Here is a 26,182-nt window from a genome sequence, read left to right as displayed (position 1 = left end):
CCACCTGTTGCCCCCACAACCCGGCCAACAATAAGCAGACCACAATGGAGGGATGGATGGATACTATAGTATGACTTTTAATGCAATTCTGGACAATATGCTATAGTATTACTTTATGTATAGTATTTATACTGCTTTGACATCATACTTTAAAGTACGACTATTTTATGCTATTTTCTATTTTGGACAACATACTGTAGATTGACCATTTTATCTTATTTTGAACGCCATACTGAGCTATGTCATTTTCATGCTATCCTTTCAGCTCAGTCAGGGAGGAGTTCATTGTGGCATGGGCATGGGAACACCTGCAGTACACTGGATCGAAAGATCTGACAGCATCTGGTGCAGGGATTGTTTTGAGGACAGAGAGAAAGTGGAGGGCATTTGAGGCAGTCCAGCAGGCAGTCTTGACTGAAGCACAAAGTCATCCTTGAAAGTGTGACACAAGGCAGAGCTGGACTTGGGAGCCTAACAACATTGCGGTAGAAACTGGTGCCGGAGGAGATGTGACCTTCAGTGGAGGGAGAGCAAACCAGCAGAGCAGTGGCCATGCAGCAACAGGGTGCCTGGGTGAAGCCAGGAAAGGCAATGGAGCGGAGAGACACCTGGAAGGACTTGTGGAAGTAGAACCCCGAGAGGATCAAGTTCCTGATCCAGGGGGTTTATGATGTCCTTTCCAGCCCATCCAACCTCTTCACATGGGGAAAAACAGAAACACCCGCATGCTCCCTGTGTTCCAAAACAGGGACCCTGAAACACATCTTGAGCAGCTGCCCTAAGGCGCTGGGTGCGGGGCAGTATCGCTGGAGACATGACCAGGCCCTCAAGTCCATTGTTGATGCAATCAGCAAACGGATAAAAGACAGCAGGTATACCCCCGCTACAGCCAAGGCCATCTACTTTGTGAGGGAGGAACAGTGCCAAACGAAAGATCGAAGAACGGCTAAGTCGGTCTGCTCTCAACAGCCCGAAACTGGGTGATGATGGTTGTCCTAGAGAAGCGACTGACAATTCCACCACGCATCACCGAGTCAACACTGAGACCTGAAATCTCTTGGTCTTTGAGGCCACAAGGTAACTGATTCTGCTGGAGCTCACAGTAACCTGGGAGGACAGGCTGGAGGAGGTCCATGAGAGGAAGAAGGCCAAATACTAAGACCTGGTGGAGGATTGCCGAAGGAAAGGATGGAGGACCAGGTGCATGCCAGTGGAGATAGGCATTCAGAGATTTGCCAGTCACTCCCTGGGCATAAATGGTCTAAGTAGGAAAAGAGCCATCAGGAAAAATGTGGAGGCAGCAGAAAAAGTTACCAGATGGCTCAAAAGGGGGGGAGCAGGGGGGGCAGCAGAATGCCACTTGGACACAGGCTGAGGTCTGATCAGCCTCGGTCTGGTCGCCTGGAAGAGGATGTCTGTTGTAACACCTGAAACACCCAATGACTCCAGGATACAACACTGATGATGTGTCCAAGTGTGTGCATCAGAAGATGGATTGTAGAATGGGCATCATACTTTTGCATGATTTTTTAGATATTTCGGAATACATACTACACTATGACTTTTAATGATATTTTGGTCAACAAAGTATAACATGACCTTTTAATGCTTATTTTTTCCACATCTCATACTATGCCTTTGGATGACTTCTTCAGGTGATTTTACACTAAAGAAAACATAGTTATGAATAATACATACCATTTCTGACAACAGATGCCCACACAACGGACCTTTAAGGCAAAGACAGATCCACAAATTAAATTTTTAACTCACATTCTCAGCAACACTTTTACTGTCGTCCACTTTTGACAAATGATAATATTGAGCTAACTTTAGGAAGGAAGAAGTTTTATTCATTAACACTACTAATATAAACAATAGTGGTTACAACTGGTCGTCGGTACCTTGCATGATGACAGCAAAAACGGCAAAAACGTCCATTGTTGACGAAATGTCTAAAAATCTACAAATCTAGAGTTCCTGTTAGAAAACAATATCAAATTAGAGGCATAATATATACATATTTATATACATTTCTTAAGAAAAAAAATCCAGTTTCTCTGTACAAAATGACTTTCTATGGTCAACTGTTGCATGACTGTGTGTGAAAATTATTAATAGCAGCGCTACTTTCCAAAAGAGTTTCTTCCCTGTTTTTAGAAACGGCCATAAGGTGTTTGATGGAAACAAAAATCTAATCAGTGTCCATTCATCTTTCTAAGAAATGAATCAAAATCGTTAGACTACAAAGTACAGAACCATACTTGTAACCATCTCGTCAAAAACTAGATCGGTAATTCTTAGACGTAAAAAAAATCAAAACATCGTCTGCCATGTTGTGCCAAATCTCAGAGTGATGAAACCATTTGAGGTCAATGTGCTTTGCTTCCACTGCTGCTTTAAGTCACACCAGTTTTCTTGAAGCACTGCCCTCTTTTGACCTGTCAATCAGCTAGACTAGGGAGCAGCTTTGTTTTCTTTGCTGCTGCAGTGAAGTGAGTCCTCTGGTGGACGAAGACTGATCTGTGCATTCCACACATAACAAACAACAACTTCAGAGCCTGAAAAACAAAACCGCTGACACATCAGACTCATTGAGAACTCCCACCTTTGAAAATGTTCGTCTTTTGTCAGAGAGGGGACCAAAAAAAGTTGCGTGCTTGTCTTAATACACAGTAAGCATTAGTACAAACCTGCATGTGTTGAGTGGGGCTTATTAGGGGAAAAAAAATAATAACTAACATTTTGTCTTTCTGAAATGTGTCTTTCCACTCACATTGCAGTTCGCAGACATTCTCAGATTTAGGGTCCCCCACAGGGAGGTTGATCCAGCTTCCTCAGGTTATCCAGTTCTAATATGGCTCGGGCTCAATGCAATTTCCCTACCCTTTTATCTCATCCATGCTACTAGTGCAGCAGTTCACTGGGGTCATATAAGAGAAGCACAGTCCTAGGTGCAACTGTCTGTCATGCTGGAACAGTCTGGAGACGCCGCCGCTGGCGTTGATGGCTGATCTGTGCTCTGGGATGAGGAGCCGTCTTTAGGCCAGTGGAGTTGACTCACACTTTGGTGCAGTTCATCCATTTCGGCTGGCAGGGGGATCCCCAGCTCCTGGTTGAGGGACAGAGCTTCAAACCAGTCCTCCAGCTTCTGGAAAGGTGGACTGAGAGAGAAGGCGGGGAAAAAAACAGTGAGGGCACACAAAGGGGTTTGAGGTTAAAACCAGACTGACAAGGTTGAGAGAAAACATGAGGAAGCCATCTGGCAGCAGAGGCGTGCCCTTGTAGAGGCAGGTCGAGATGGCATCTGTTTTTTTGGCAGTTGTTTTTCTCCCTCATTGCTACTGCAGACTCTTGAGATCAAATAACTGGCTTGATAATATCTATCCAGGTGAAGGCAGACACATTTCTCATGTGCAACTTAAGTGAATGATCAATATTGATATTCCTTTTTCCATAAACCAATTTGCTGCACAGCTATTGAATAACTCTTGATTTTGTCCTTTCATAGTTTATGAAGTAGCAGTGCTCTACTACTGTTTTTCACAATAAACACAGATATTGGCCATTAAAATACCAGCAGGTGCTCACCGGTTGTCTGGTGTGAGGTCACAGCAGGCCACTGTCAGCGGAAAGAAAGCTGGCGGACAGTCTTCAGGGAGGAATTTCTCCACAAACTTGCCAACATTCAGGCCAAAATCCAGAGTCCTAGGGAGGCACTCAGGGTCTGCATAGACTTTTCCAATGATCTGGATCAAAACACAGAAGTCAGTGTCGATATATTTATAAGTAGAGACACACTTAAGAAGATATCACAGTGAATAAATTAAGCACATGCCATTACATGTTTCAGGATAACGCACAATGCCCTGGAATTTCTAAAGACTGATATTGCATTTTAGATCTGTTCAGGCTTGAACGTTGCTTGGCAATCCAATGTTTTGACACTGTTACCATGATCTGACAGCCACAATACCCCAAAAATAAAGAACACTGCCTTTAATACCAACTCAGTGGACAGTTTTTGAGGACAACTCAAAGCGATCTATTTTTATAAAGCCTGCAAGTACCAACTGTCTCTTTTAATGTTTTATGATTCTCTCATTTGTATTTAATGGCTTTCTTTATGGTTATATTTGATGTGTTTTTGGTGTTATTTTTTTTTTTTTTTGCTGCTGAATTGTAAAGCACTCTGTGCTGCATTTTGTACCTGAAAGGTGCTTCTGAAATTGTGTGAGGAGATGTTTTCATACGGCTGGGCAATATATTGATACTATATCGGTATCGTGAGATGAGACTAGATGTCATCTTAGATTTTGGATGCTGTAATATCGTAGTTAAATTAGTCTATTCCTGGTTTTAAAGGCTGCATTACAGTGAAATGATGTAATTTTCTAAACTTATCAGACTGTTCTTGCTGTTCTGTTATTTTCCTTTAACTACTTAGTTATTAACTATATCCACATTACTGATGATTATTCATCAAAAATCTAATTGTGTAAATATTCTGTGTAAGCGCAGTCAACCCCGCAGTACCGTCACACAACATTGAGGTATTTGCTAAAAATATTGTGATACTTGATTTTCCCCATATCGCCCAGCTCTACGCTGTGACAACTATTAATGGTGTTTTCCATGAAGCGTTCAGATCCAGGATTTTCGCATTGCCTGCCAAAAAAAAGGAAGTCAAAGCAGATAATGTGCATGAAGTCAGCATGCTCTTACCTCACAGAGTACAATTCCAAAGGAGAAAATGTCCACCTTCTCGTCATAGCGTTTACCTGAAATAAGATCAAGTAAAAGGATAAAGTAAATTCACTCATGGCCCCATAGATTGAATCTCCTCTAAATCAAGGTGTTAATTTTCGTTTTGTCAGCTGCTCACCATTTAGCATCTCTGGAGCCATCCAGTAAGGGTTTCCCACAACAGTGTATCGCTTCTTTCTGTCAATGCGTCTGAACACCCTCTTCTTATTTGTTGGTTTTTCAGGTGGAGGCTTAACTTTGTCCTCGACTATGAGTCGGGACAGTCCAAAGTCAGCAACGACCACAGTGTTGTCCTGTTGAAAAAAAAACACTTAATCTTTCATGTTGAACTTGGTACACAGTGGGGAGACAACACTTTAAATTTGATACATTTCAAATAACTAAGTAAAAGCTGATCTGACAACCAACTGTAGACAAAGCGACAAAATACCAGGTTAAAAAGAAACAGGATTTTTAGTTATCCACTGAGGAAGAATAAATGCTGTGCAGTACCAGTACTCCTGAAGCTCTGATGGATTCTGCTAAAATACTGCAATATTGTCTTGAGTTCACATTAATTAAAAAAAAAAAAAAAAAGTTTTACACATACTTTTGTCCATATAGGCACACTGTCCCAGCAAATCACAGGGCTGGGAACTACATTTACTCACAGCTGAATGCACGCCAACTTTTAGTCAGTTCATGAACCGTAAAACTGGTTCCCACCCTTTATTCCTATTGTTCAGGTTTTATGATGTGTAATGGCTGGTATGATGCCATGTCACTTACCAGTTTAACCAGGCAGTTGTGAGAATTGAGGTCTCTGTGTATGATGCTCATGGAGTGAAGGTAAGCCTGAAACAAAGAGAAAAGTCAACAAGGGTAAAAATCACCTTTATATAGTAAAACTTTTAAACACTATTCACACATGTTCCGTGACTGACGCCAACTTTAATCTTTTCCCTTTGCCACAAAGCTCATTTACACACATTTGGTCAGCTGAAAATAGCATCCACAGATTTCAGTAATACTAATGTCTTTGCAAGAGGCCAACTCACCATGCCAGAAGCGATGCTCTTTGCAAAGCTCACCCTTTGCTCCCATGGAAACGGATCCTGTTAGTCCGGAGTAAAGACAAAAAAAACAAGAGAGAAATGACTAGAAGCTTCCTCAGAGGCCATAATGAATAACAGGGATCAATACAAAATAGTTTTTGCGCCAAGGTAGAGACAGGAAAACAATACTCAACAGGAACAGTAACACAGTAACACAATTAAACCTCAAAACTGGCCCTCCCTTGCAAACTTTAAATATAATTATGGACCAAAAAAACCCATCACTTCCTCTCCTCACTGGGCCGCGTGCTGAACTGCACTGCTTCAGTCAGCTGTGGGAGGAGGGGATCACAGCTCTTAAAGTGTCACCTGGAAACACTTTCTATAACTTTTCTCATTTCACGTCTTGGCAAGTCGACATGCCAACAGCCCACTAAAAAGCCGAGGGCCCCCTACGAGTGCAGAGTTTACATCAGGTCAGCCCCCTCCCACATGACTCTGAGCTGCACACAGATCTTTCTGTAGGGTGTTTTGTGCTTCTCTGTGGAGGAGAGAAACAGGGTTAAGTGAATCAACTAGTTGAACTCACCGTGTCTCTGATGAAATCCTTCAGCGTGCCTCCCTCGATATATTCTGTTATCAGATTGAGCCTCTTGTCCTTGTATAGCACACCAATGAACTTTAAAACGTGAGGATGCTCGAGGCATCGCATCACTTTGACCTGAAGATTAAATAGAAACAGAGAAGTTAAAAAGAAGTCTTTCATCACGATTGCAAGATGAAAGTCATGCTACAAATTCATTCCATGACAAAAACATTAAAAATACAAGAAAAATTAGACAGATTTTCTTGAAAGCCAGAGGCAAAACCCTCTAAACAACAAGGTGCAAAGAAGAAAAAGTGGAAACGTGGCATGCTTTCAGTTGTGAGTATAATAAATCGCAGCTCCGCGCAGAGCCAGAGGACTCTTTTGTCTGTCTGTGAGGAAGTGCAGGCCTCCTGCTGTAGATTACCAACCTCCTTTAGGAAAGTCTTCTGGGTCTCCTCATCACAGCGGATCAGCTCCTTCATCACCATCACCTCCCCTGTGGCTTTGTGAGTCACCTGTTAGGATGACAAAAGCAACATTTGCATTGCTCAGAGTCCTTTGCGTGAGGATCCAAAAAAGTCCTTAACCACAGATAGTGGAGAACTAACTGAAGTAGGACATTGACCTTGATAGCTTGTCCGAAGAAGCCTTTTCCTAAGATCTCTCCGTGGATGAGGTCACATGGCCGGAAGATGCGATGAGAGCAGCTACTGGAGGATCTCAAGGATTCAGAGCGCCCGATGTCTCGTGTAATAAAAAGTGTCTCTTTAGGAGAATTTGGCCCCGGTGACTTACATATGCTGTTACTGCGCCTGGAATAGAGGGAATACGATTGGTTAAAAATTGCAACAAAAATGCACACTCATTTCTTGCACATTACAGAACGTTATATAAGCTGTGTGGTTCGTGGCTGCTCCGACATACCTCAAAGACCTCCTTTTCAGCGTGCCGTCATCAACCACATCGGTCCTTTCCAGGACTGCATCAGAAGGTGACGACAGACGCATGCGGGAGGTGGCCGGGACTCCCAGACTGGTTCTTGGTGATCCCAGCCTGAGCCGATCTAAACGCTGCCTCACTGGGTCATACTCTATAAGCAGCTGCAGCGTGTGACTGGTGCAGTGAATAAGATCATCCACCTACGCAACGAAACAAACGAAAGTTTGAGTTGTAAGAGATGAAAAATTATTAGTTCTGAGGAATATATTTTTCTCTGAGATTCCCCTAATTTCTCATCATCACTGAAATTTGGTTTTAAGTTATCTGTGGATAGGCCTGTCTCGATAATTGCATTATGACTTATCACGGAGAGAAAAAAACATAAAGGTCATGTATGGTGCAATTTTTTGCAGTATATTACCTGTAAAAGAATTGCTCTTGACATGTCTTTGCCAAATGTTTAATATTAATTTAAGAGCATTTGTTAACATATACTAAAGATCCATTTTAGTTGTTTTGTTTGTTTGCTTTATTTTATACTGTTTTTTAAAAAAATAAAATAAAATAAAGATGTTTAAAATAAATTCACATTCCAATGTCTTAATATTCTTAAGAATTAAAAGTTCATTGATCTTTGAAAGACTATATTTGCATTATTATGCTATTATATTATTATTGTATCAGTGGCATAAAATTATTTTAAACTAAAATAATACTGTTTATCCCTTATTTTTCTGGAACCAAAAGTAGTAATCTTAAAAGGCCTTACTTTGGATAATTAACTAGAAAAATGATTTTTATTCTGATTTTCTTAGGTTTATATTTTATATTTTTTAGTCTTTGGGGTAGTAGAATAACAATTTCTTTTATAAGAATGCCATTTTTGATGTGGAGGGAAAAAGAAAACTTTAATGACAGTGAAGCACCTCTTTAAAAGTCCAAGGAGTGTGATGGAAGTATTACATAATGCACTCACCTAGTTAAAACTTACGCTGTCTAATACAGAGGTGTTTCTGTTGTGATTTAGCCTACTCTCACTGGTATAAATGGGGCTGATAACATATTAGAAATAAGGTATAAGGTGACATAATTCAACAACACCACACACCGCAGCCTCCAAAATGATTATATGCTTGAATTAACACCCCTCAAAAACAATTTCAACAAAATTTACAATTATTTCATTCCTAAAAAGGGATTTATGTCATGACTGTTGTATTTTACTGCATTAGTTTTAGTTAGGTGTACCTAATAAACTGGAAACTGATTATACTCCTAGTACAAAAGGCAGAGAGCAGAAGAGATAGATTTACTCCCAGGACTTGAATTTCATGAGATTATGAGTCAAAATGAAATAAAAAACACATGACTTGATCGCGGCAGTAATGCAACCTGTGAGATGAGATATACTCCTGTAAGTGCAGTCATTCCACATGTCGTCCTCTCCCAGCCGAAGAATGTATAAATGATGGGGGAATGTGAAGAATGCCAAAAATTACACTTGCATGTGTTGTATGACAGGAACATAGCTTTGCAAATTGCACTCATGGAATGGACTTGCCCGTAATTAGCTTCATTTGAAGAATGTCAGATCACGTATACCTCTGTGAGCATCTTAACTAGAACGCATATGCAGAGTTTTTTTTAACGTTGAAAACTACTTTCCCATTGTAGACAAGAATGCCTTTTGGGTTTTTTTCTAATGTGACACATTAGACTTCAGGAGCATGCCAGAAAACATGTTAGTAAACAACTGAGAGCAGGATGGAGGCCGGTGAAAATATTACAATGGTCGTGTCTGTTTTATGTCTATTAATGATTCAGTCTCCCACTCTCAAACTCTGTGCTTTAAAATTATGTTTGAGAGCAGCCACTCAAAGACAGACAATATTTAAGCCTGAGATGACAAAAAGTAACAACATCTTTTGCGGACGGAAAAGGGGCGAAAATGAGTGTGTCCAGTCGGCTGTTATTTTTTCAACATGACTGATTAGAAGTGGAACCAATAAATATCCGTGACAACTGCAGAGCCATTTGTCCCGGGAATAAATGCAGTTTGTAACCTATCCCATTGAATACAGAAGTAAGATGTTAGTGGTGTTTGTTTGTTTTTATTTCCAGTGGGATAAAGCCTTCAGAAATGTGTACGTGAAGTGTAAACCTACCTCCTCCTGCATCAAGGTCCCAACAGGAAGGCCATTAATCTCCAGGATCCTGTCTCCAACATGGATGGCATTTCGCACCTCGGGACTAATAAGCATCCCTCTGACTCTGGAACAACACAGTACCAACACCTATATGTGAGTATTAGCATTATAGAGAAAATGTATAGATGTAAAGACAGAAGGTTAACAACTGGGTCGCACTCTTACATCATATTAAACTATCAAGTACTACCTTTTCTGGCGCTGACACACCTTCACACAGACCAGTGCCCTGCTGTTTAGCAGACCTATAATCAGTTTTACATGACTCATGCTGCTCACGCAAAACAGCACGACAGGTACAGAGACCAGCCTCCATCGGGTCCCACTTACTCTTTGACTTGAACAGATGCTGAGCCGTTGACATCCCTCAACACTGTGACGGAGAAGCCCCTCTTGCCATTGGCTGCAGAGGGCATTGAGATGAGGGTCACTGTGTGGGGCGGGGAGTCGAGGACTGAGTCGTGTGAGCGCTTTTCCAACATTGGTGTAAGAACCACCTGCTTGTAGCACTTCCCACTACACACAAGAGGAAAGGAGTGAATCACTACATGTGTGGACATATGCGTGTTGAAAAATGGCTAACTAATAATTGAACATAAACTTGAAGGAAACTGTTATTCTTACAAAACTCACAATAACTAAAATAAATGCACATTTCATATAGGAACAGGAAGGATGTCACTATGCATTACAAGAAAATGTCATTCAGCCCTCCATATAACACTATGGTTCCTGTAACAAGCACTAAAAAGCGCTCTAATAAAGGGATGTTCACATTGAGTAACACTACTGCTTAAGGTTGTGGTTTAAAGGATGTTAAGCTGCAGCAAAAATGTGTTACAAGCTCCTTCCAAAGCTGAGACCATACTGCAAAAAGCTCTAAATAAGGACTGTGCAGAAGTCTTACCAGTAGAGTTTGGATCGCTCCACTAAGGCGTAGGTATCCCTGTCCTCAATCACCACCTTGCAGCTCAGACATACAAAGCACTCTGGGTGATACTTGTGTTCTCCGGCCACCTGGAACCACAAACAAAAAGGGCTGATCTTCAAAACGTCCACACAACTCGAAGCAGATATGTTGACTGGAGGGCTGATGCTTGGCTGTGCTCGTCAGAGATGAGTGTGTCGTGTTGCGTGTTGCTTTCTGCCCTCCTCCCAGTGTGAGCGCAGACACGGCCGTAACACCTGCTTTACTCTCACGCTGTCTGGAATCCGCTATGATGTCACCTCCCCCTACAGGTCTGAGCCACTCGCCTCTGACGCTTTCAACTCCCTGAATCCAGCTCACATTCACGTGCTTTCTCTCTCATTAACACCGCCTGATTTCCCTTTCTGAGATGCATGTTTCTTTCCCATTTCATCTGGCTTTTAACTTCTCTCTCACTATCACGCAAGATGACATAATGTGTCCGCCCCTATGCAACCAGGTACTCTTCTCATGCACATCCCTCAGCACATAAAATGTTGATTTCAGGTTCAAACATGAGATCTAAATGTTAGGCCTAGATTTTTAATGTGGCTCAGTGGAACGTCTACACGTGAATGATGCAGAGTGAAAGTGAGACAGGAAAAACAGATCTGGTAAAAATGCATAATTACAGGAAGGCTTTCTTTAATCGAGTTTGTATTAAGTTAGGAATTATCTTAAAACACAGGACGCCTCCCATCATAAGTCTACAATCTACAATTTCATTTAGCAGACGCTTTTATCCAAAGCGACGTACAACACAAGCAAGAATTTAGACTTAAGGAAAAAACCCTTAGTAAGTGCAAAAAGTGCTTCAGTGTGTTTGCGTAACTTTTATGATGCAGTATTTACAGTTAGTAGACAAGACATTAAAAGCTGCAGTTGTTAATTTTCATGAAAATAACTTTTTGGCGCATGTATTGACACAAAATCTGATTTTTTTTGTATCTCTCTCCTCTTTGTAGTGCTTTTAATTGCATTTGCTATCAGTGCTTGTGAACAGTGGTCAAACTGTCAAACTGTCAAACTAAGCAGTGCTGATCAAATCTGAAATTAGGATTCTGTCACTGCATTGTGTACTATTTCTCACCTCAAATGTTTTCAGCATTCCAGTGTACTGTTTAACTGTAAAATAAGAATTTGCTCAGGCCGGTGGGCAGCGCAGTGCCTTACTTGACTGTTATCAACATGATGCCTGAGTCACAAACTTTCTAATTTTAAAGCAAAATACGATACTAAACTGTTTCTGAAAACATTTGTGGTGAGAAACCGGCGACGCAGTAACAGAATTTTGATACACATTTGATCAACGCTGCAGTTCACGAGCAGAGATTGACGTGACTGACAGTTGTGTTGGAGACTCCTCAGCGCTGATTGTTTGTTCTTGTTTATACGTGGTGGATTCTAGAAAATGCTGTTAGGTGTCCTACGAGGAGGAGGAACATGATTCTTTTTAACTGATAATCTGTCTTATTAATTACTGTCAAGTAGGCAAGTTACCAACTACAGCTTTAACATACTTAACCACTTCTTACTGACAAACAATGATCATACATGCAGCACTGGATGTTAGTCAAAACTGAAACTTAATTTTTTCACTGCCAATTAACTAAATAAATAAATATATAAAATGTGAGTTATTTTTGTTTTCTGATATTTTCCTTAGGGTGTTCCAAAACCATTCCTAATTTGTTCTCTTTTTCCAGTTATTAGCAGTTCCTCCATCTCCTTATATAATGTCCATCAATAGAACACATAAAAGGTTTTTTTACATGTCATATTGACTGTTTTAAGTATATAGGGTTTTTTTTTTTTTTGTCTTTTTGTAGGATTAGTATGTGGTATAGATTTGGGGCACAGCCATAGAATCGATTTAGTTGACTGCAATCTAAACATGCTGAAAGCACCATTTTTTCCCACATTAGCCACAGCTCTGAGTCAGTGCTGGGAAAGGAGTCCCTGTTGCTACAGACAGATTAGAGTGATGTCAGCCAAATGATTGTGACATCTCAGGAGCCTGCAACTCCCTGCCTTCAAGCCAAGGGCAGAACCGCCGCCACCGACCGCAGTCACAACCTGCCTCGGGCTTCAACAGCAACACAGCCATGCAAACTCAAAGATCAAAGTGAAGCACAATTAGGTAGGACGCATTTAAAGAGGTAGAAACTTTCAGACTAGATAGCAAAAGCAGATGAATGACATGAAATGCTCGTCAAAAACTGTGCCTAAAAATACAACAACCATCTGCAGTCAGTCAATAAACTAACAAATAATCAAAACCAGCACAAAAACAACAGTGTTCGGGACTTGAATGCCTAACGAGCAGCAGCAGCTCTGCATGACCCTCCTCTGCTGATGGCCCACAATGACTCCCTTTCTGGCCGTGAGGCTGCAGTGCCAAATCAGCTCTGCCAAAAACACTTGGCTTCACTGGCTGATGAAGCAGGATGCCAATACTAAATAGAAGAGTCCATTGTGTGTGTTGCTTGGTGGCAAAAAGAAAAACTTCAGTCTGGCTCCATGTTAGACAAGTGACCCCGGTTGTGACCAGCAAGAGCTGCTGCCACCTGAATTTCATGTTTCGACTTGTAGATACTAAATCAGAGCTGACGGAAATTTGGATTAAATTCGACATACGCCACTTCCCCCGATGCCAGATTTGACTTTTACTGTAATGTCTTTGTGACTTTAAATTTATCTCGACTTGGTGCCTATTTGTTACAGTATAAAATATTGTTCCAAGATGCATTGGGCTCTACATCTGACGGAGTCCTTTTTTCCTATTTCCAGCTTCTTTAGAATCTATTGCCTATTAATAAGATAATAGTAATAATTAATTTGTAGAGGAGAGAATGTGTTGCTTCAGTTTTTTAAAGTTGCACAGGCCTTGAACAGACTGCCGGCCCAAATCCATTTTGGGTGCATCCAGATTGGACCCAGATTGATTTTGGAAAGTCTGGACAGCAAAAAAAACTAGGAGTGGGAGGTAATGATTTAATACAGCACAGTATTGTGATATTTTTTTTTTTATCAATTTTATCATTTTTTTATTATGTTAATTATTAACAATGCAAATAGAAACATAACTTTTAGTAGCCTAATAAGAAAATAAAATGAAGAGTGTTTTTTAAGTATAAAAGTGGCTGAAGTAAGATGAACAGACTGAAAACTTCAACCTATTGGATAAAATAAACTTTGACAAAGTTTTTTTTAAAGGACATCATTTGCAGTTGAAAAAGATAATGCTACCACAATATTCAGTATATCGCAAAATTTCTACAAATTGCATGATACTGTATCATGACTCATGTATTGTGATTATTCTGTGTTGCAGGGCCTCTGGTAATTCCCGCCCCTAAAAAACACCCACATGAAATGCAAAACTACACCCTGATCTGACATACAATCCCGATCACATTTCTACAGATGTGTCCCTGTTTGCGTGCTCTGGCTGCTCAAATCAGCTTTCAAAGTATCTTTCCACATGACACACAATGATGACATCACATCTAGAGTAACAGAAGTGCTCGGCAGAATTCATGCCTCTACACGCAGAGCGCTACGGATAAGTCAGTTGTCTGATGCCTAAATAAACTGAAATAAATTACTGTGCCTTGACTGTGTAAATGTTCAGAGGGCTTACACTTTATAAAGCTGCGTCACCAGCGTAGCTCCATTATTACTGACGCCTATGTTTTTACCACAGCAACCCCTGCAGATAGGCTGATGAAATCTGGATACACAAATCTGATTTGATCACTTGAAAATAGCAATGTTGACTGTCTGTCTTAAAGATCTGATGTTAGAAACAAATGCGGTTTGCCTGCAGTCTGAACGCAGTCTTCAGTTGCTTTCACAACAGATGCTTGCTCTATGAAAACCATCAGTGCAGATAATGATATGAGTGGTACACTGTGTGGGTAATATATCTACAGAGCCACGCCACCACAGAGGACTGACCATGATGGGCTCCAAAACCACCTCATGTTCTAGCTTCTTCCCACGAGATCCTCTGTGTACTTGGAGAAGTGAACCGTGGAGAACTTCTGTACAGAGAGGGAACAAGTGTGGTCTAGAGCCCAATCTGCTGTGTTCAGCAGCGACCGCCAGTGCAAAGTCTCACTCATCTGTAAATGTAATAATGGCCAAAAAAACAACCCCCTGCCTTTTAATGCATGTTCGTAATAATCTGAAGCAGTGGGGAGACGCTAGAACACAGAGAGCACTGACGCGCTCTGTGGGCTTTCTGGTATTATTTGAGTAGAGGAGGAAATTGTTGGCAATTCTCGTTATACGATCATAGCACAGTAGACTTTGAAAGCCTGGCAATCACATGTAGAAACAGACTAACAGTCTTATAGTCTTGACCCAGTGTTGGGCTTTATTACTGAAGCCTCATGTAATCACAAGCCAGCAAACTCTAACAGCCTGGAGGGTTGTAATGCTCATTATACACCAGAGAGGAAATCTTAAACAGATGGAAATTGCAACTCTATTTTTAGATCTTAAACACTAGTGGAGCAAAAATAAAACAACTTAAAGTAATACTAATACCCTCAAACGACCATTTGTATATTAATTACTCACCCAGTGTTACATTGTATTTGTGAAGAAAACTGTTTTCCTCACATGCCTCCATAGTGAACAAAGATTCAGAAATGGATAAAATCCTTGATGAATTGCAGCCATAGGGGGCCACATTTAACAACAACAAAACTATATCAAAACACCATTTTAAAAAACTCTCAAACCACTCATGCAGTATAATCCAGGTCTCATTTATCCAGTCGTATTCTCGGTACTTCCCAAGAAGTCAGTCCCTTACAGCGGCAAACTTAACTAAAAGGGAAACTTGCTTATGCTGTCTTCAAAGCCAAACTCCATTGACAAAAACTGTAATTTTACCTCACAAAAAATGGAGCTGCTGATCTACAACTGCCTTGATCTGTAGTTTGTTTGTGTTATTGTGTGACTGTGGTGAATCTGAACTGATGAAACCTTTAAAACACCACCGTCACACAATAACACAATCAAACTAATTGAAGCACAACCAGCAGCATCAAGTGTGGCTCTAAGAAGAGCACAGATAAGTTTTTCCTTCATTTCACTTTAAATATTAGGTTTTAGCGTGTGTTTGGGATATACTGAGCATGTAAATGCGGAGCACTTTGACTTTAATACATCATCCTGCTTTTGGATTCTTCGTTTATTGGAGGCATTTTAGTATGGCACTTTTCTAAAGTTGGGCGACAAGAGAGACAAATGGTCATAACTGAAGATATCGAAGGTCGTCAAAGATATAAGAGCCTTTTTGTTGCATCCTCACTGCCTGGTAAATGCCCACATCTTTCATATGACACACTCTCAACATGTATCTTTGGTTATCTGTTATAAAGATGCAGCCCGGGTAAATGGACAACGATGGATGGATGGAGCCAAAAAAGTCCTGAGTTATTATACAGCTTATTTCACAAGCTGACATGTAATATCAATAAAGATCCCTTTTAATCTCAGTTAAAGTTGATTAAGTTTTGGTTAAGAAAAAATTAGTTGTAATTAAATTTTATTTTGAAAGACAGAAAATGGCCAACAAACTGCAGCAGACTTACCATAGCAGGTCCAGTCATGAGCAGAGAGCAGCCATGGCAGAGCTCTCCAAACTTCTCCCAGTAGTGTTTGCGACAGTACAGCTTGCCTTCCTTTTCATAGTACCAGTTAGTCAGGTGGTCGCAGCACACAGAACACCTGAGAGGACAAAACCAGTCTCAGTCAGGTTTACGCAGAACAAAGAAGATGAACAGAGAAGAACAAAGAGATGAGGGCTTCAAGCTGGGGCTTATTTTAACTGTAGAGCAATCACCTCCAAAGGGAGACTGCAGAGACTCAAAAGCCAGGCGTATTATTTCAAAGACCTGTTGATAATTTAAGGTATGCGGTTGATGTCTGAAAAGATCCTCATGAAGCACCAACAAGTGCTCTGTCTCAACTCTGTCCCGTGCAGGTTTGCGTGTCAAAACAAAAAAGTTGTGCTGCAACAAAATCATTTTCACAATCACTTAATCTATGGTTTATTGTGTCTACAATGAAACAAATTGCACAAAAGCAGCACAAAATCAGCAAATAATCGTATCTTAAGAGTTGCAACCAAGAAATATTTAGTGTGTTACTTGATTTCGATAACCATTTCGAGCAGCATAAGACAGAAAAAAGGAAATCTGCAGTTTGTTAAGAGTTTAAGATTTGAACCATCACCCAATTAGGTTTCCAATCTGTACACTTTTTCAACACCCATTCCTCATATTACATACATAACATACCAGTGAATGGTGTTAAATAGTAAAAGAGAGCTCATGTAGAAACCATAAATCACACAGCTGAAAACAACACTTTTAACTGAGGTCGGACAGGACAGGAACATTAGCTGGGGGCATGTTCCCGACGATGACAACATGTACTTTCCTTTGAGTTTAACAAGGTAAAGGGTACATAAATACCTCGTTCCAGAGATGTGCTGGGTCTTGCATGTGTGCCGTTATTGGAGCAGTTTGACGGCGTAAAAGACAGGACAAAGAATTGTTCCACAGAAAAGAGAAACCTACAAGCCTTTGGAGATGGCATATGCAACTGAAATGTTTGGTTAGTCGCCTGTGCACAATACCAATAATGCCGCCAAACACTTTCCAGCACCGTAATAGGATCCAGTTGTTTGAGGGAAAACTGCACTTTGACAACAACATATAGCTCTTTAAAAACTCTCTATGGGGCAAAGTCTTCTGATCATCCGGTTGCTTATTGTGCAGTTTCTGCTTGCAGTTACTCAACAAATATCTGCACATTTTCTTATCATAGTTAGTGTAAATAATAAAGCATCCTGTCTGCCTTGCGGTCAAAGGTGCAAACTTTATAACAAACACCTTCAGTTCAGTCAGTGACACTGATCACATGATAAATATAAATCTTTCTTTGCTAATATTTAGTCACTATGTACTGTCTAATTAAGGTGAAATACTACAAAACAAAGGTTTAAATAAGGTAAATAGTAAGAACATACTTAATTCTTTTTCATTGCATAATAACACTGATCGATCCAAGCTGTTACTCAAGAAGATACTTGGCGAATTAAGGGGAAATATTTGGCTGCGACATTGGGACAAAGTGTTCAGAGGGAGGAAGCTGAAGTTGCCCACAGACTGAATAGCACCTGAAAGCTTTGAGCGTTGCTTGAACAAGCTGCACTGGTTTTGCAGAATGATGGCAGCAGGTTTGACTGCCACAATAGGATGAAGGACGATCTGCTCTGAAAAAGGTTAGGTCACTGAAATACTGCGTAATTTGAGCGAGGATACTTAAAGAGACTTTAGGTGGTGAAGTCCCAACAAATGAATCACAATAAATGACGTGTCACTGTTTTTCCCCTGATACTGTTATGCAGTTGAGTGGGAATGCAAAACTGTTCACACAATGATTTTCTCCTGAACTAGATTAAAATCAACAGTAACATAGCATGTATGAGGCCATGCACAGACTGCATTCAGGATTGACTACAATAATAAACTTCCAACTGACACTACTGACTTCCTGATTAACAACTTTTTCTAATTCAGGGCTGTTGAGGTTTTATGTAACCATTTCAAGTGTGTAAAATGAACAAGTCAGACTATTACTTTGAGTGGGAATGTGTTTTTTAATCTGTTGGTGCAGTGCTGGCAGCAGCTCTCAGCTGAGCATCGTGTATCACGTTGCTCTCTGCACTGCAGGTATAGTTGATCCAGGCTTATTGACTTTGGCAAAGACTCGAGATATTTCCAAGTTATCTGGCATTAGTTAAGAAGGAGCTGAATAAAGGGGGAAGAACATATGTCTGTGCCGATTGTGGAAGGAGGTGGGGAGCACAAGTTGTCTTTTTTATCAAGTAACATCCATATTATGCCCCTTTAACAAGCCATGTGTGGAAACAAATAGTCTATTGCTCTCAGATGAAAGCAACAAATATAAAGAATGAACACAAAGTCACTGTTGCAATGCCTCCTGCCTGATTCATCACACTCTGACATGATAAGGGGAAGCAGAGCTGAAAGTCTGCTGAGGTAAAGACTGTATGAGTAATGGTAGCATTGCTTCTGTGGCCACAGCTGCTGTAAAGGCCACTCATCTGATCTGTGTGTGACTGTCTGTTGTGTTTGTGAGTCTGGATGCAGACTTACACAGATTCTAGTTTCTGTTTATCAAACTATTTAAGGTTCATTATGTGAGAAAGACAGCTGAATGTTGACTGGTAGTTAAACTGAACCACCAACCCAAAGTCCAGAGACTCAGAAATCAACTATCTTTCTCCAGAGATACATATAGCATTTTTCCATAGAACCCTAGTCATTCAAAACATTTATAAAGCTTTGGGAAATTCAAAATTAGGTTCACACGGGGTCAGTGGTGCAATGAAATGTAGGCTTGGATGAGAGAATGTGTCAGCTCAGCAATAAAAGTGACAATAAAATGTGAGATAAGATTTAATGACATAAATATTATATAACTATAGGACAAAAGACACCGGTATTTATATATACTATATAGTCACAATAGCACTGCACAAGTGTAAAGAGAAAAAGGAGTGAGATATGGCATATGAGCACTATATGAAAAAAGAGAATCTGAGTGTGAGTGATGAGTGTATACAAAAGTATTACTTATTTGTAGTAGATTCAAAAGCAGCAGTCATGTTGATATTGTATTCTTATGTACACAGCAAACAGAGCAGACAGCAGGTAAGCGGATATGTGATGTGGTATATACGTTTATGAGTTGACAAGTGCAGCTATTACATATTTTATCCACCTGACAGCACTGGCAAGTGTATACAGTGATGACACCGGTCACACTTCATATGACAAACTAAGGGATCAAGATAAAATAAATGTTGACTTATGTTAAAAAACGCATTACTGGCCAATATATTGTTATTCTATTTTCTAAATCAAATATTGCCAAAGGCATCTGCCTCAAAAATCCAGTACTGGATACAAGTATTAGTTAAGCTACAGCATACACAAGAGAACTGACTGTGACTGGATCAGTATCAGTGTTGCCTGGTGATACCAATGCACCCCCGCGGTTCAATCAGATAAGAGATGCATGCGCACAAAGAAGAGAGAGACTTGTGAAAAGTGCAGTATTTAACCTGGTATGACGTTCAGTATCTGTTCAGGTGTGGCAGAAAGAAAACAATAACTTCCACCATGTCCGCCTCTCTCTGAACAAAAAGCATTCCTCGACAAAACGAGCTGATAAACTGTAATTATTGCCCATTATGTCCCTATAATATATCAAGATGAAGTGATGTGAGGGAGATTATAAAAACACCTGACTTCCTTCTTGACGGACTGGTGGTGAATGGGGGGCGGGAATGCTCAGGTGGTTCTTCAGCGAACAATGCAATGGCCCTGCCTGCACAAACACTACAAAGTAAACATTACTCATTTCCTTAAATCCACATTCCTGCTGGAGTGTATTCTTTTGAAGGAGTATGAAGAGGAGAGATCGTAAAGGGTAACTTAAGTCATTTTCAACCCAAGTCACTGATGGGAACAACAATTTTTGAAACTGGTCCAGTATTGAGAGTGGCAGGCTGCTATGTAACAACTTCAGAATATGTCAATCGAAAGTGCGTGTTTTTGCCACTGACAGGCTCAGATTATTATTTAAAGTGACTGGCAATGTTACGGAAAGAGTCCCTACAGACAGAGACCTTTTTGTTAAAGAGTAAGATCATTTTGGTTTAACCCTAACCAGCCCTGAAATTGCCACTGCCAAATCCACCAGGCTACATTTACAAAAACAATAATTTTATTCTCATAAAACACACTTCATTCAAGTCAACAAAAACAAAAATAAAATTTAGAAAATACTCTTGGTTCATCTATTAAGACAATAAACAACATTGGCTAGGTTGAAACTGAACCTTTAATTCATCCAGTATGTGTGAAAATATGCTGGCTCTATACCTGCTAAGAATGCTGTTTATTTACATTGTTTAATTAGTCATTAGTGCCATTAGTCATTTACACAGAAAAATATGAAAAAATTGATCTAGGTTGAAGAAAAAAAAAACAAACCTGAGTTAGCATTTAAATTGTGACCTTGAAGACCTGACGAGGGAGTGTTTCTCTTATAATGAGACCTTATCTTTGAGTATGTGACTGTTGTGCTCCAAACAGCCTCTTTCCAAGGAGTGCAGACCTTTGATTTTAGTCAGCAAGGACCTGCTGATTTTTGTCCAGGAAGAGAAATATGGCAATGATTTTCATGACCCATTAATCTGCAGATTATTTACAGAATATCATAAAGGATTTGTAATACCTCCCATAATTTTCCAGAGCCCAAGTACAATTCAGTACAGCGAAAGTGCTTATTTTAACAATCCACTGACTATCAATTATCAATTAATCAACTTGTCCACACTAGATGAGGCACCAAAACATAAAGCATGAAATAGAAGAATATCAGGTTTCTCCAAATGTTATGTAGATTCTGTTATTATGAATGTTCACTCAAATATGGTGTGCACTGGCACTTCCATATTTCACTGCAAAAAAAAAAAAGAAATGAGAAGAAGACTAAATATCACCCTATCCTGTTTTCTAAAGAAAACAAAAGAAAGATATACAACGCTCTATTTGTGGCAGAGTATGGTGATAATATCTGCAGCTCTGCAAACCTTCAGTGAAGTATAAGTTTGGAAATATCTAGTTCTCTTTGGGGAAAAAAAACAAAGGATTCTGCAGTCAGTGTCTGAGACAGCGGACGCATCTCTGAATCGCTGTCTAGGAATGCAGAACACAGACGCAGAGAGGAACGTGCTGTTACCTATAGGCCTCAATAACACGGCCAGGTTTACTGGAACAAGAATGACGTCAGCTTGTAAGAATGTTACACAAGGTGGAGGTACATGTCGGGGAGAGTGGCAGCATGTGGACAGTTGACAATAGGAGCACAAGGGGTGGGGGTAATACACTAACAAGGTCATTTTATTTTATTTTGCTGTACAATTTTCTTAAATTTAGAGATTATGGTCATTAAGCATAATTGTGAGCAGGGATTAGAGTGTCTAAAAACTGCAGTGTGGAGATATCTTAATCCTTGTAATAAATAACACAAAGCTCAGAGGCGCAAACTGCTGTACATTTAGATGACTGTTCAACTGCAGCCTGGCTTCCCGCACATGCAACAAAATGTAATATCTGCAAGTTATAACGTGTAACTGAAGACATTTCAGACAAAGATGCAGCGATAAAGAGGATGCCAAAAATGTGAGGGAGTAAAAAAATCACAAAAGCAGGGAGAGGATCAATGCTCAGTAATGCTGTCTCAGGAAATGTGCTAAGACACAAGGAACTGCATGTGTTATTGAAGAGTCAGTGTTTGGAAAAAGTGAAATCCCAGGTTATGTAAGGACAATGTGCTGCTGGATACTGGCTCAAATCTTCAAAAGAGCTATTCCAGTTGTCAGAAGCAGACAACACAGTCAGCAGCATTAAATTTATTCTATTCTCAAGGCTTTTTGGACTTGCCAGTCCTCTAGAGCCAGACTCCAGTCATTAAAACCAAAGGACTTTTAGATAAACTCTGCACAGTATCTGGCTGGTGCTCTGATCAGCTGCATTCACAGACACAGTGCTGACACTTATTCTCAGTCACTTTGCTGCTGTTCTCACGTCAGATCTGAAATTAGGACTTAGTCAGCCTTCAGATCATCTAATCACTTGTGCACATCATTAAAACAATTTATTTCTTTTTTTTTAAACAAATTAAAAAAAGCTTGTCATAATCTGTCATGTATATTTTTTAAACATTTCTTTTAGCCTTTTTTTAAGTGTGTCCTTACTTGATGACTTGCTCTCAGTGTGAGTCTTGACTTTCCCTAATGAAGGGGAATGTGCCCAGTGTTAGATGGTCCAGTTCTCTAAAATAGCCAACAGGTTCAGGGCCTCATGTGCAGTTCTGCTGAAGGGGTGTTTCCCAAATGTACATTTCCAGTTGTACATAGTTTTACTTTGTGCTATGCCGTGCTGTGTAACAAATTTGTCTTTTTCTTCTCTGTACTGCAATGACATAGTCTGTAAACAAATTTCACTACAAAAGCGTAAATGTGAATCCTGTCCAATATCTTGCGATCAGTCCTCAGTCATCCTAGTCATGTTGTGTAACTTTGTAATATTGAAGTTGATATATGCTTTACAGAAAAACTGCAACCTTTTGCACTTTCAGTCAGTCATCAAACGTCAGCCAGAGTGCACGGTTATATTGACAGCATGACTCAGCATTTTGACTGTCTTGTTTTGTAAAAAGTTCTTGTCATTCTGATGGTACCAACATGTTCACTGACATAAATATTTACTTTATGAAGATGCACTAAGGATTTTGAGCGAGTTACAGGCTTTGCAGGTAATCCATTGTTTGGTGCTGTTTGTAGTTGTTTTGAGATTGCAAAACATTGATTTGCAAATGTTAAAGAATCAGTTCACCCCCAAATCAAAAATACATATTTTTAATATTACCTGTAGAGCTAGTTATCAATCTAGATTGTTTTGATGTGAGTTGCCGAGTGTTGGACATATCAGCTGTGGAGATGTCTGACCTCTCTTACATGTAATCGTACTAAATGGCCCTCAGCTTGTGGTGCTAAAAATACATTTGAAAAACTCTACAGCAATGTCTCTTGCTGGAAATCATAACCTAGTAATCCACAGACCTTGCCGTGAGCAGTTTCATGTAAGAACTATTTTCTTTTTTACTGAATTACACCAGCCAACTGCATCACTGCACAGAAGGAAGCATCCATCTGATCATGGATGAGAGCCTTGTGCGGTTGACAGCATGAGATGTAAACATTATTGACTTCCTCCTCAACTGAGCTGTAACATCAACTAGCTCATCTCTCTGTGCAGTGATAATGGTTGATGGGTGTAGTTCGTCAGAAAGAAAATAGTTCCTACATAAAACTGCTCACAACGAGTTCTGTGGATTATCTCGGGTATCACCAGGTCATGATTTCTGGAAACAGATATCGATGTTGAGTTTCTCAAATTTATTTGTTTTTGGTGTTTTGAGCTCCACTAGCCAAGTGCAATCTAGTTCCATTATACTGGAGAAAAAGCGAACATCTCGACAACGGATATCTCCAACTCTCTGTCTGACTCTGAACTGTCCCTTTAAGGATAATTCAAGACATGTACCAAAGCCACTGAGAAAGGTTGGTATCGAATTAGGCAAGGGGATTACTTAACTTTTTTCATTAAAATGCAGCTGTGATCCTGCGGTCACTTCAAACCTCACATGACAGTCACAACAGTCTGACCCAAAACTGTCATCATTTTTCAAAAATCTGAGCCTTCCTGTCTCACATGAGAACAAATGAATGTTACTGTTAACCAAAGGGAAACCCCCACTGACTGATAGATATCATGGCATGTACAGTTTGTCAGCATCCAGTCACAGGTTCACTGCACCTCACAGAAATATTTCACTGTGGGGCAGTGACCTGTGAAAACCAGAGAGCTCACATCAGCTCCAGTACGGCAATCATTAAACCTCAGATCAGAGGCAGACGTCAGGGCAAAGTCCTGTAGTCATAGTGGGACCATTTCACTGACCAATCTCTATTTAAGAGCCTGCAGCATCCCCAATGAGGGGTTAGTGAGCTGCGACAGAGCAGAAATGAACATCCTACATGGTGCATTTTGTGCAGAGCGGCACAAAACAATGACGAATTGTTAAAAAAAAAACAGATCTAGGAGGCCCATGTTGAGGCTACAAGACAGAAGCTTCTGGGATTATCCACAAGGTCATTTGTAAAGTACACCCAAACAGAGAAAGGAGCCAGAATGTTGACCAACAGAAAACTATTGTGCCCATATCGGTGCAAACTGTTCCCCCTCTTCTTTCTATGAAAACAAAGCATCCACTTATCAATCTTTGGTGACAAAACTGAACTCATTACAGTACAAACTGAAATACTTACTGAAAGCAGGCGTTGTGCCAGGTGTCCTGCAGGACTTTCATGTGAAACGAGTCTTGAATTTCTCCTCCACATCCCGCACAGTAACAGATGTTTGTACCTGTAAGAAATGACACAGTAACGCGCTTAAAACTGGGGAAGCATTGTTTGCTTTAAAGTCTGGGTAAAGGAGGTGAAACCGAGTCTCTGGGGAAAGTGAGTAAACAACAGGTATGCTCGACGTAACACTGAAACTGCACAGAAATGAGCCTCAAAGCTTGTAACACCGTGGAAAACGACAAGACTACAGCATTTTTGGCTAAACGCAAACAATGTAACCTTTTCTCGGTATAAAGTTACAAGCTGAGATATCCCTCACCTTCTGGTTCCTCCATCTACTCTCCGAGAGTGTCGTAGATACTGAAATCCTCACAAACTTTTCATAGTGAAGCAGCAGAGCTGTGATGCGCCGCTTCAAACTTTCGTTCCTCCCCGTCGATTAACTAGGATTCCCAACTCAGAATAGCTCGGGGAAAAAAAGCACGAATCACTTTAATTCTCCACGGGACAAAAAAGTTAGAAAAACAAAAATACACACTCCTGTTGGACGAGGGTGCTGCTTTCTTGCCGCTGGCAGGATAACTGACGTAATGCAGTCTTCAAATTCCTGTACGGAGAGCGGAAGGGCTCAACTGCAGCACCTGGAAGCAGGAGGAAACTGAGGTCTGGATCCAAACTGGGAGAGAACAACAGTGGCGCCATCTACTGCTGTGCACACGGTCATTACCAGGTTATACTCATTTTTACATTCATTTTAACACACTGGGGAACTCACATTGATCTCTCATATGGGTGAAATTATGCTTCTTAGAGTCATATTTAGATAATATTTAAACATTTTCGCTCAAACAATTTTGTAATTGTCATGTATTACATGTTTTAACTGTAAAAATATTATTATGTAGGTAGAGGCAATCAATATATATTTTTCCCTTCCTCTGCACATTTATTGTCAAACCTTTATTTAATACTCTGGGAATCAATTAAGTGGGAGTTTTATTTTCAGTGATGCTGAGCATGAACAAGACATGCAAAAACAATCAATAAGAAAACATGAAACACAAATTAAATGAATGAATAAATCAGTGAATGAATAAATAAATAAAATGGCCATTGTTATCTTTATGTCATTTTTTTTACATGTGCAACTACAAAGAAAAACAAACACACGAAAAACAACTCAAACCACTGTGTATCTGAGACTTTCCCCAGGAGCAGTGCGGCACATTAAGCAGAACCATAGTCTGAATTCAAGAAAAAAAAGTGACAAAGAAAGAAATACCAAGGTTGTGATTACATTGCTACTCTACACAGAAAATTTTGTCCACACATCAAAAAGTCTAACAATGTTTTCAATAATTAATAACAAAATGTTGTTCCATTATATTTAATTTTTTTTTAACATAAAGTCTAAACTTCATTTTTAAAGCCTAATAATAAAGATAAGGTCATGGTTAACCTGTATCAGGAGCATGTTTCTGAAAAGTGAGAGAAAGAGAGCGTGAGAAAGCATTCTCGTAAGGCACAGATGATCTCCTCTTTTGACAAAGAACAATATATCTAATATTGAGAGGGACTTATTGGTACATTGTACCTACTGAAAATGCAGATACATTGCCATAATGGCTG

The 26,182-nt window shown here is 40.0% G+C and overlaps 1 protein-coding gene across 1 annotated transcript; it reads right to left on the bottom strand.

Moving 5' to 3' along the window:
• Positions 1–1,831: 1,831 nt before the first annotated feature.
• On the bottom strand, positions 1,832–25,146 carry limk2 (LIM domain kinase 2). The gene is made up of 16 exons (XM_042488579.1): positions 24,873–25,146; positions 24,518–24,614; positions 16,113–16,248; positions 10,444–10,553; positions 9,867–10,052; positions 9,495–9,600; positions 7,315–7,529; positions 7,016–7,202; positions 6,819–6,905; positions 6,391–6,522; positions 5,805–5,861; positions 5,536–5,601; positions 4,886–5,060; positions 4,726–4,781; positions 3,592–3,749; positions 1,832–3,164 (listed from the first exon to the last, which is right to left on the bottom strand). Exons 1-16 carry the CDS (start codon positions 24,886–24,888, stop codon positions 2,951–2,953), a joined length of 1,998 nt encoding a protein of 665 aa, XP_042344513.1. The 5' UTR covers positions 24,889–25,146; the 3' UTR covers positions 1,832–2,950.
• Positions 25,147–26,182: the final 1,036 nt, after the last annotated feature.

This window comes from Plectropomus leopardus, chromosome 6 (assembly GCF_008729295.1).
Source record: "Plectropomus leopardus isolate mb chromosome 6, YSFRI_Pleo_2.0, whole genome shotgun sequence".
Classification (NCBI taxonomy): Eukaryota; Metazoa; Chordata; class Actinopteri; order Perciformes; family Serranidae; genus Plectropomus; species Plectropomus leopardus.
The sequence above is the reverse complement of the archived record's forward strand: the minus strand, read 5'-3'. Positions and strand labels throughout refer to the sequence as shown.

Coding starts and splice junctions, on each gene's coding strand:
- limk2 (XM_042488579.1), bottom strand. Junction 10,053..10,443: donor GAGCGATCCAAACTCTACTG/GTAAGACTTCTG, acceptor TCTTGTGTGTAG/TGGGAAGTGCTACAAGCAGG. Junction 3,750..4,725: donor TTGGAATTGTACTCTGTGAG/GTAAGAGCATGC, acceptor GTTTTGATCCAG/ATCATTGGAAAAGTCTATGC.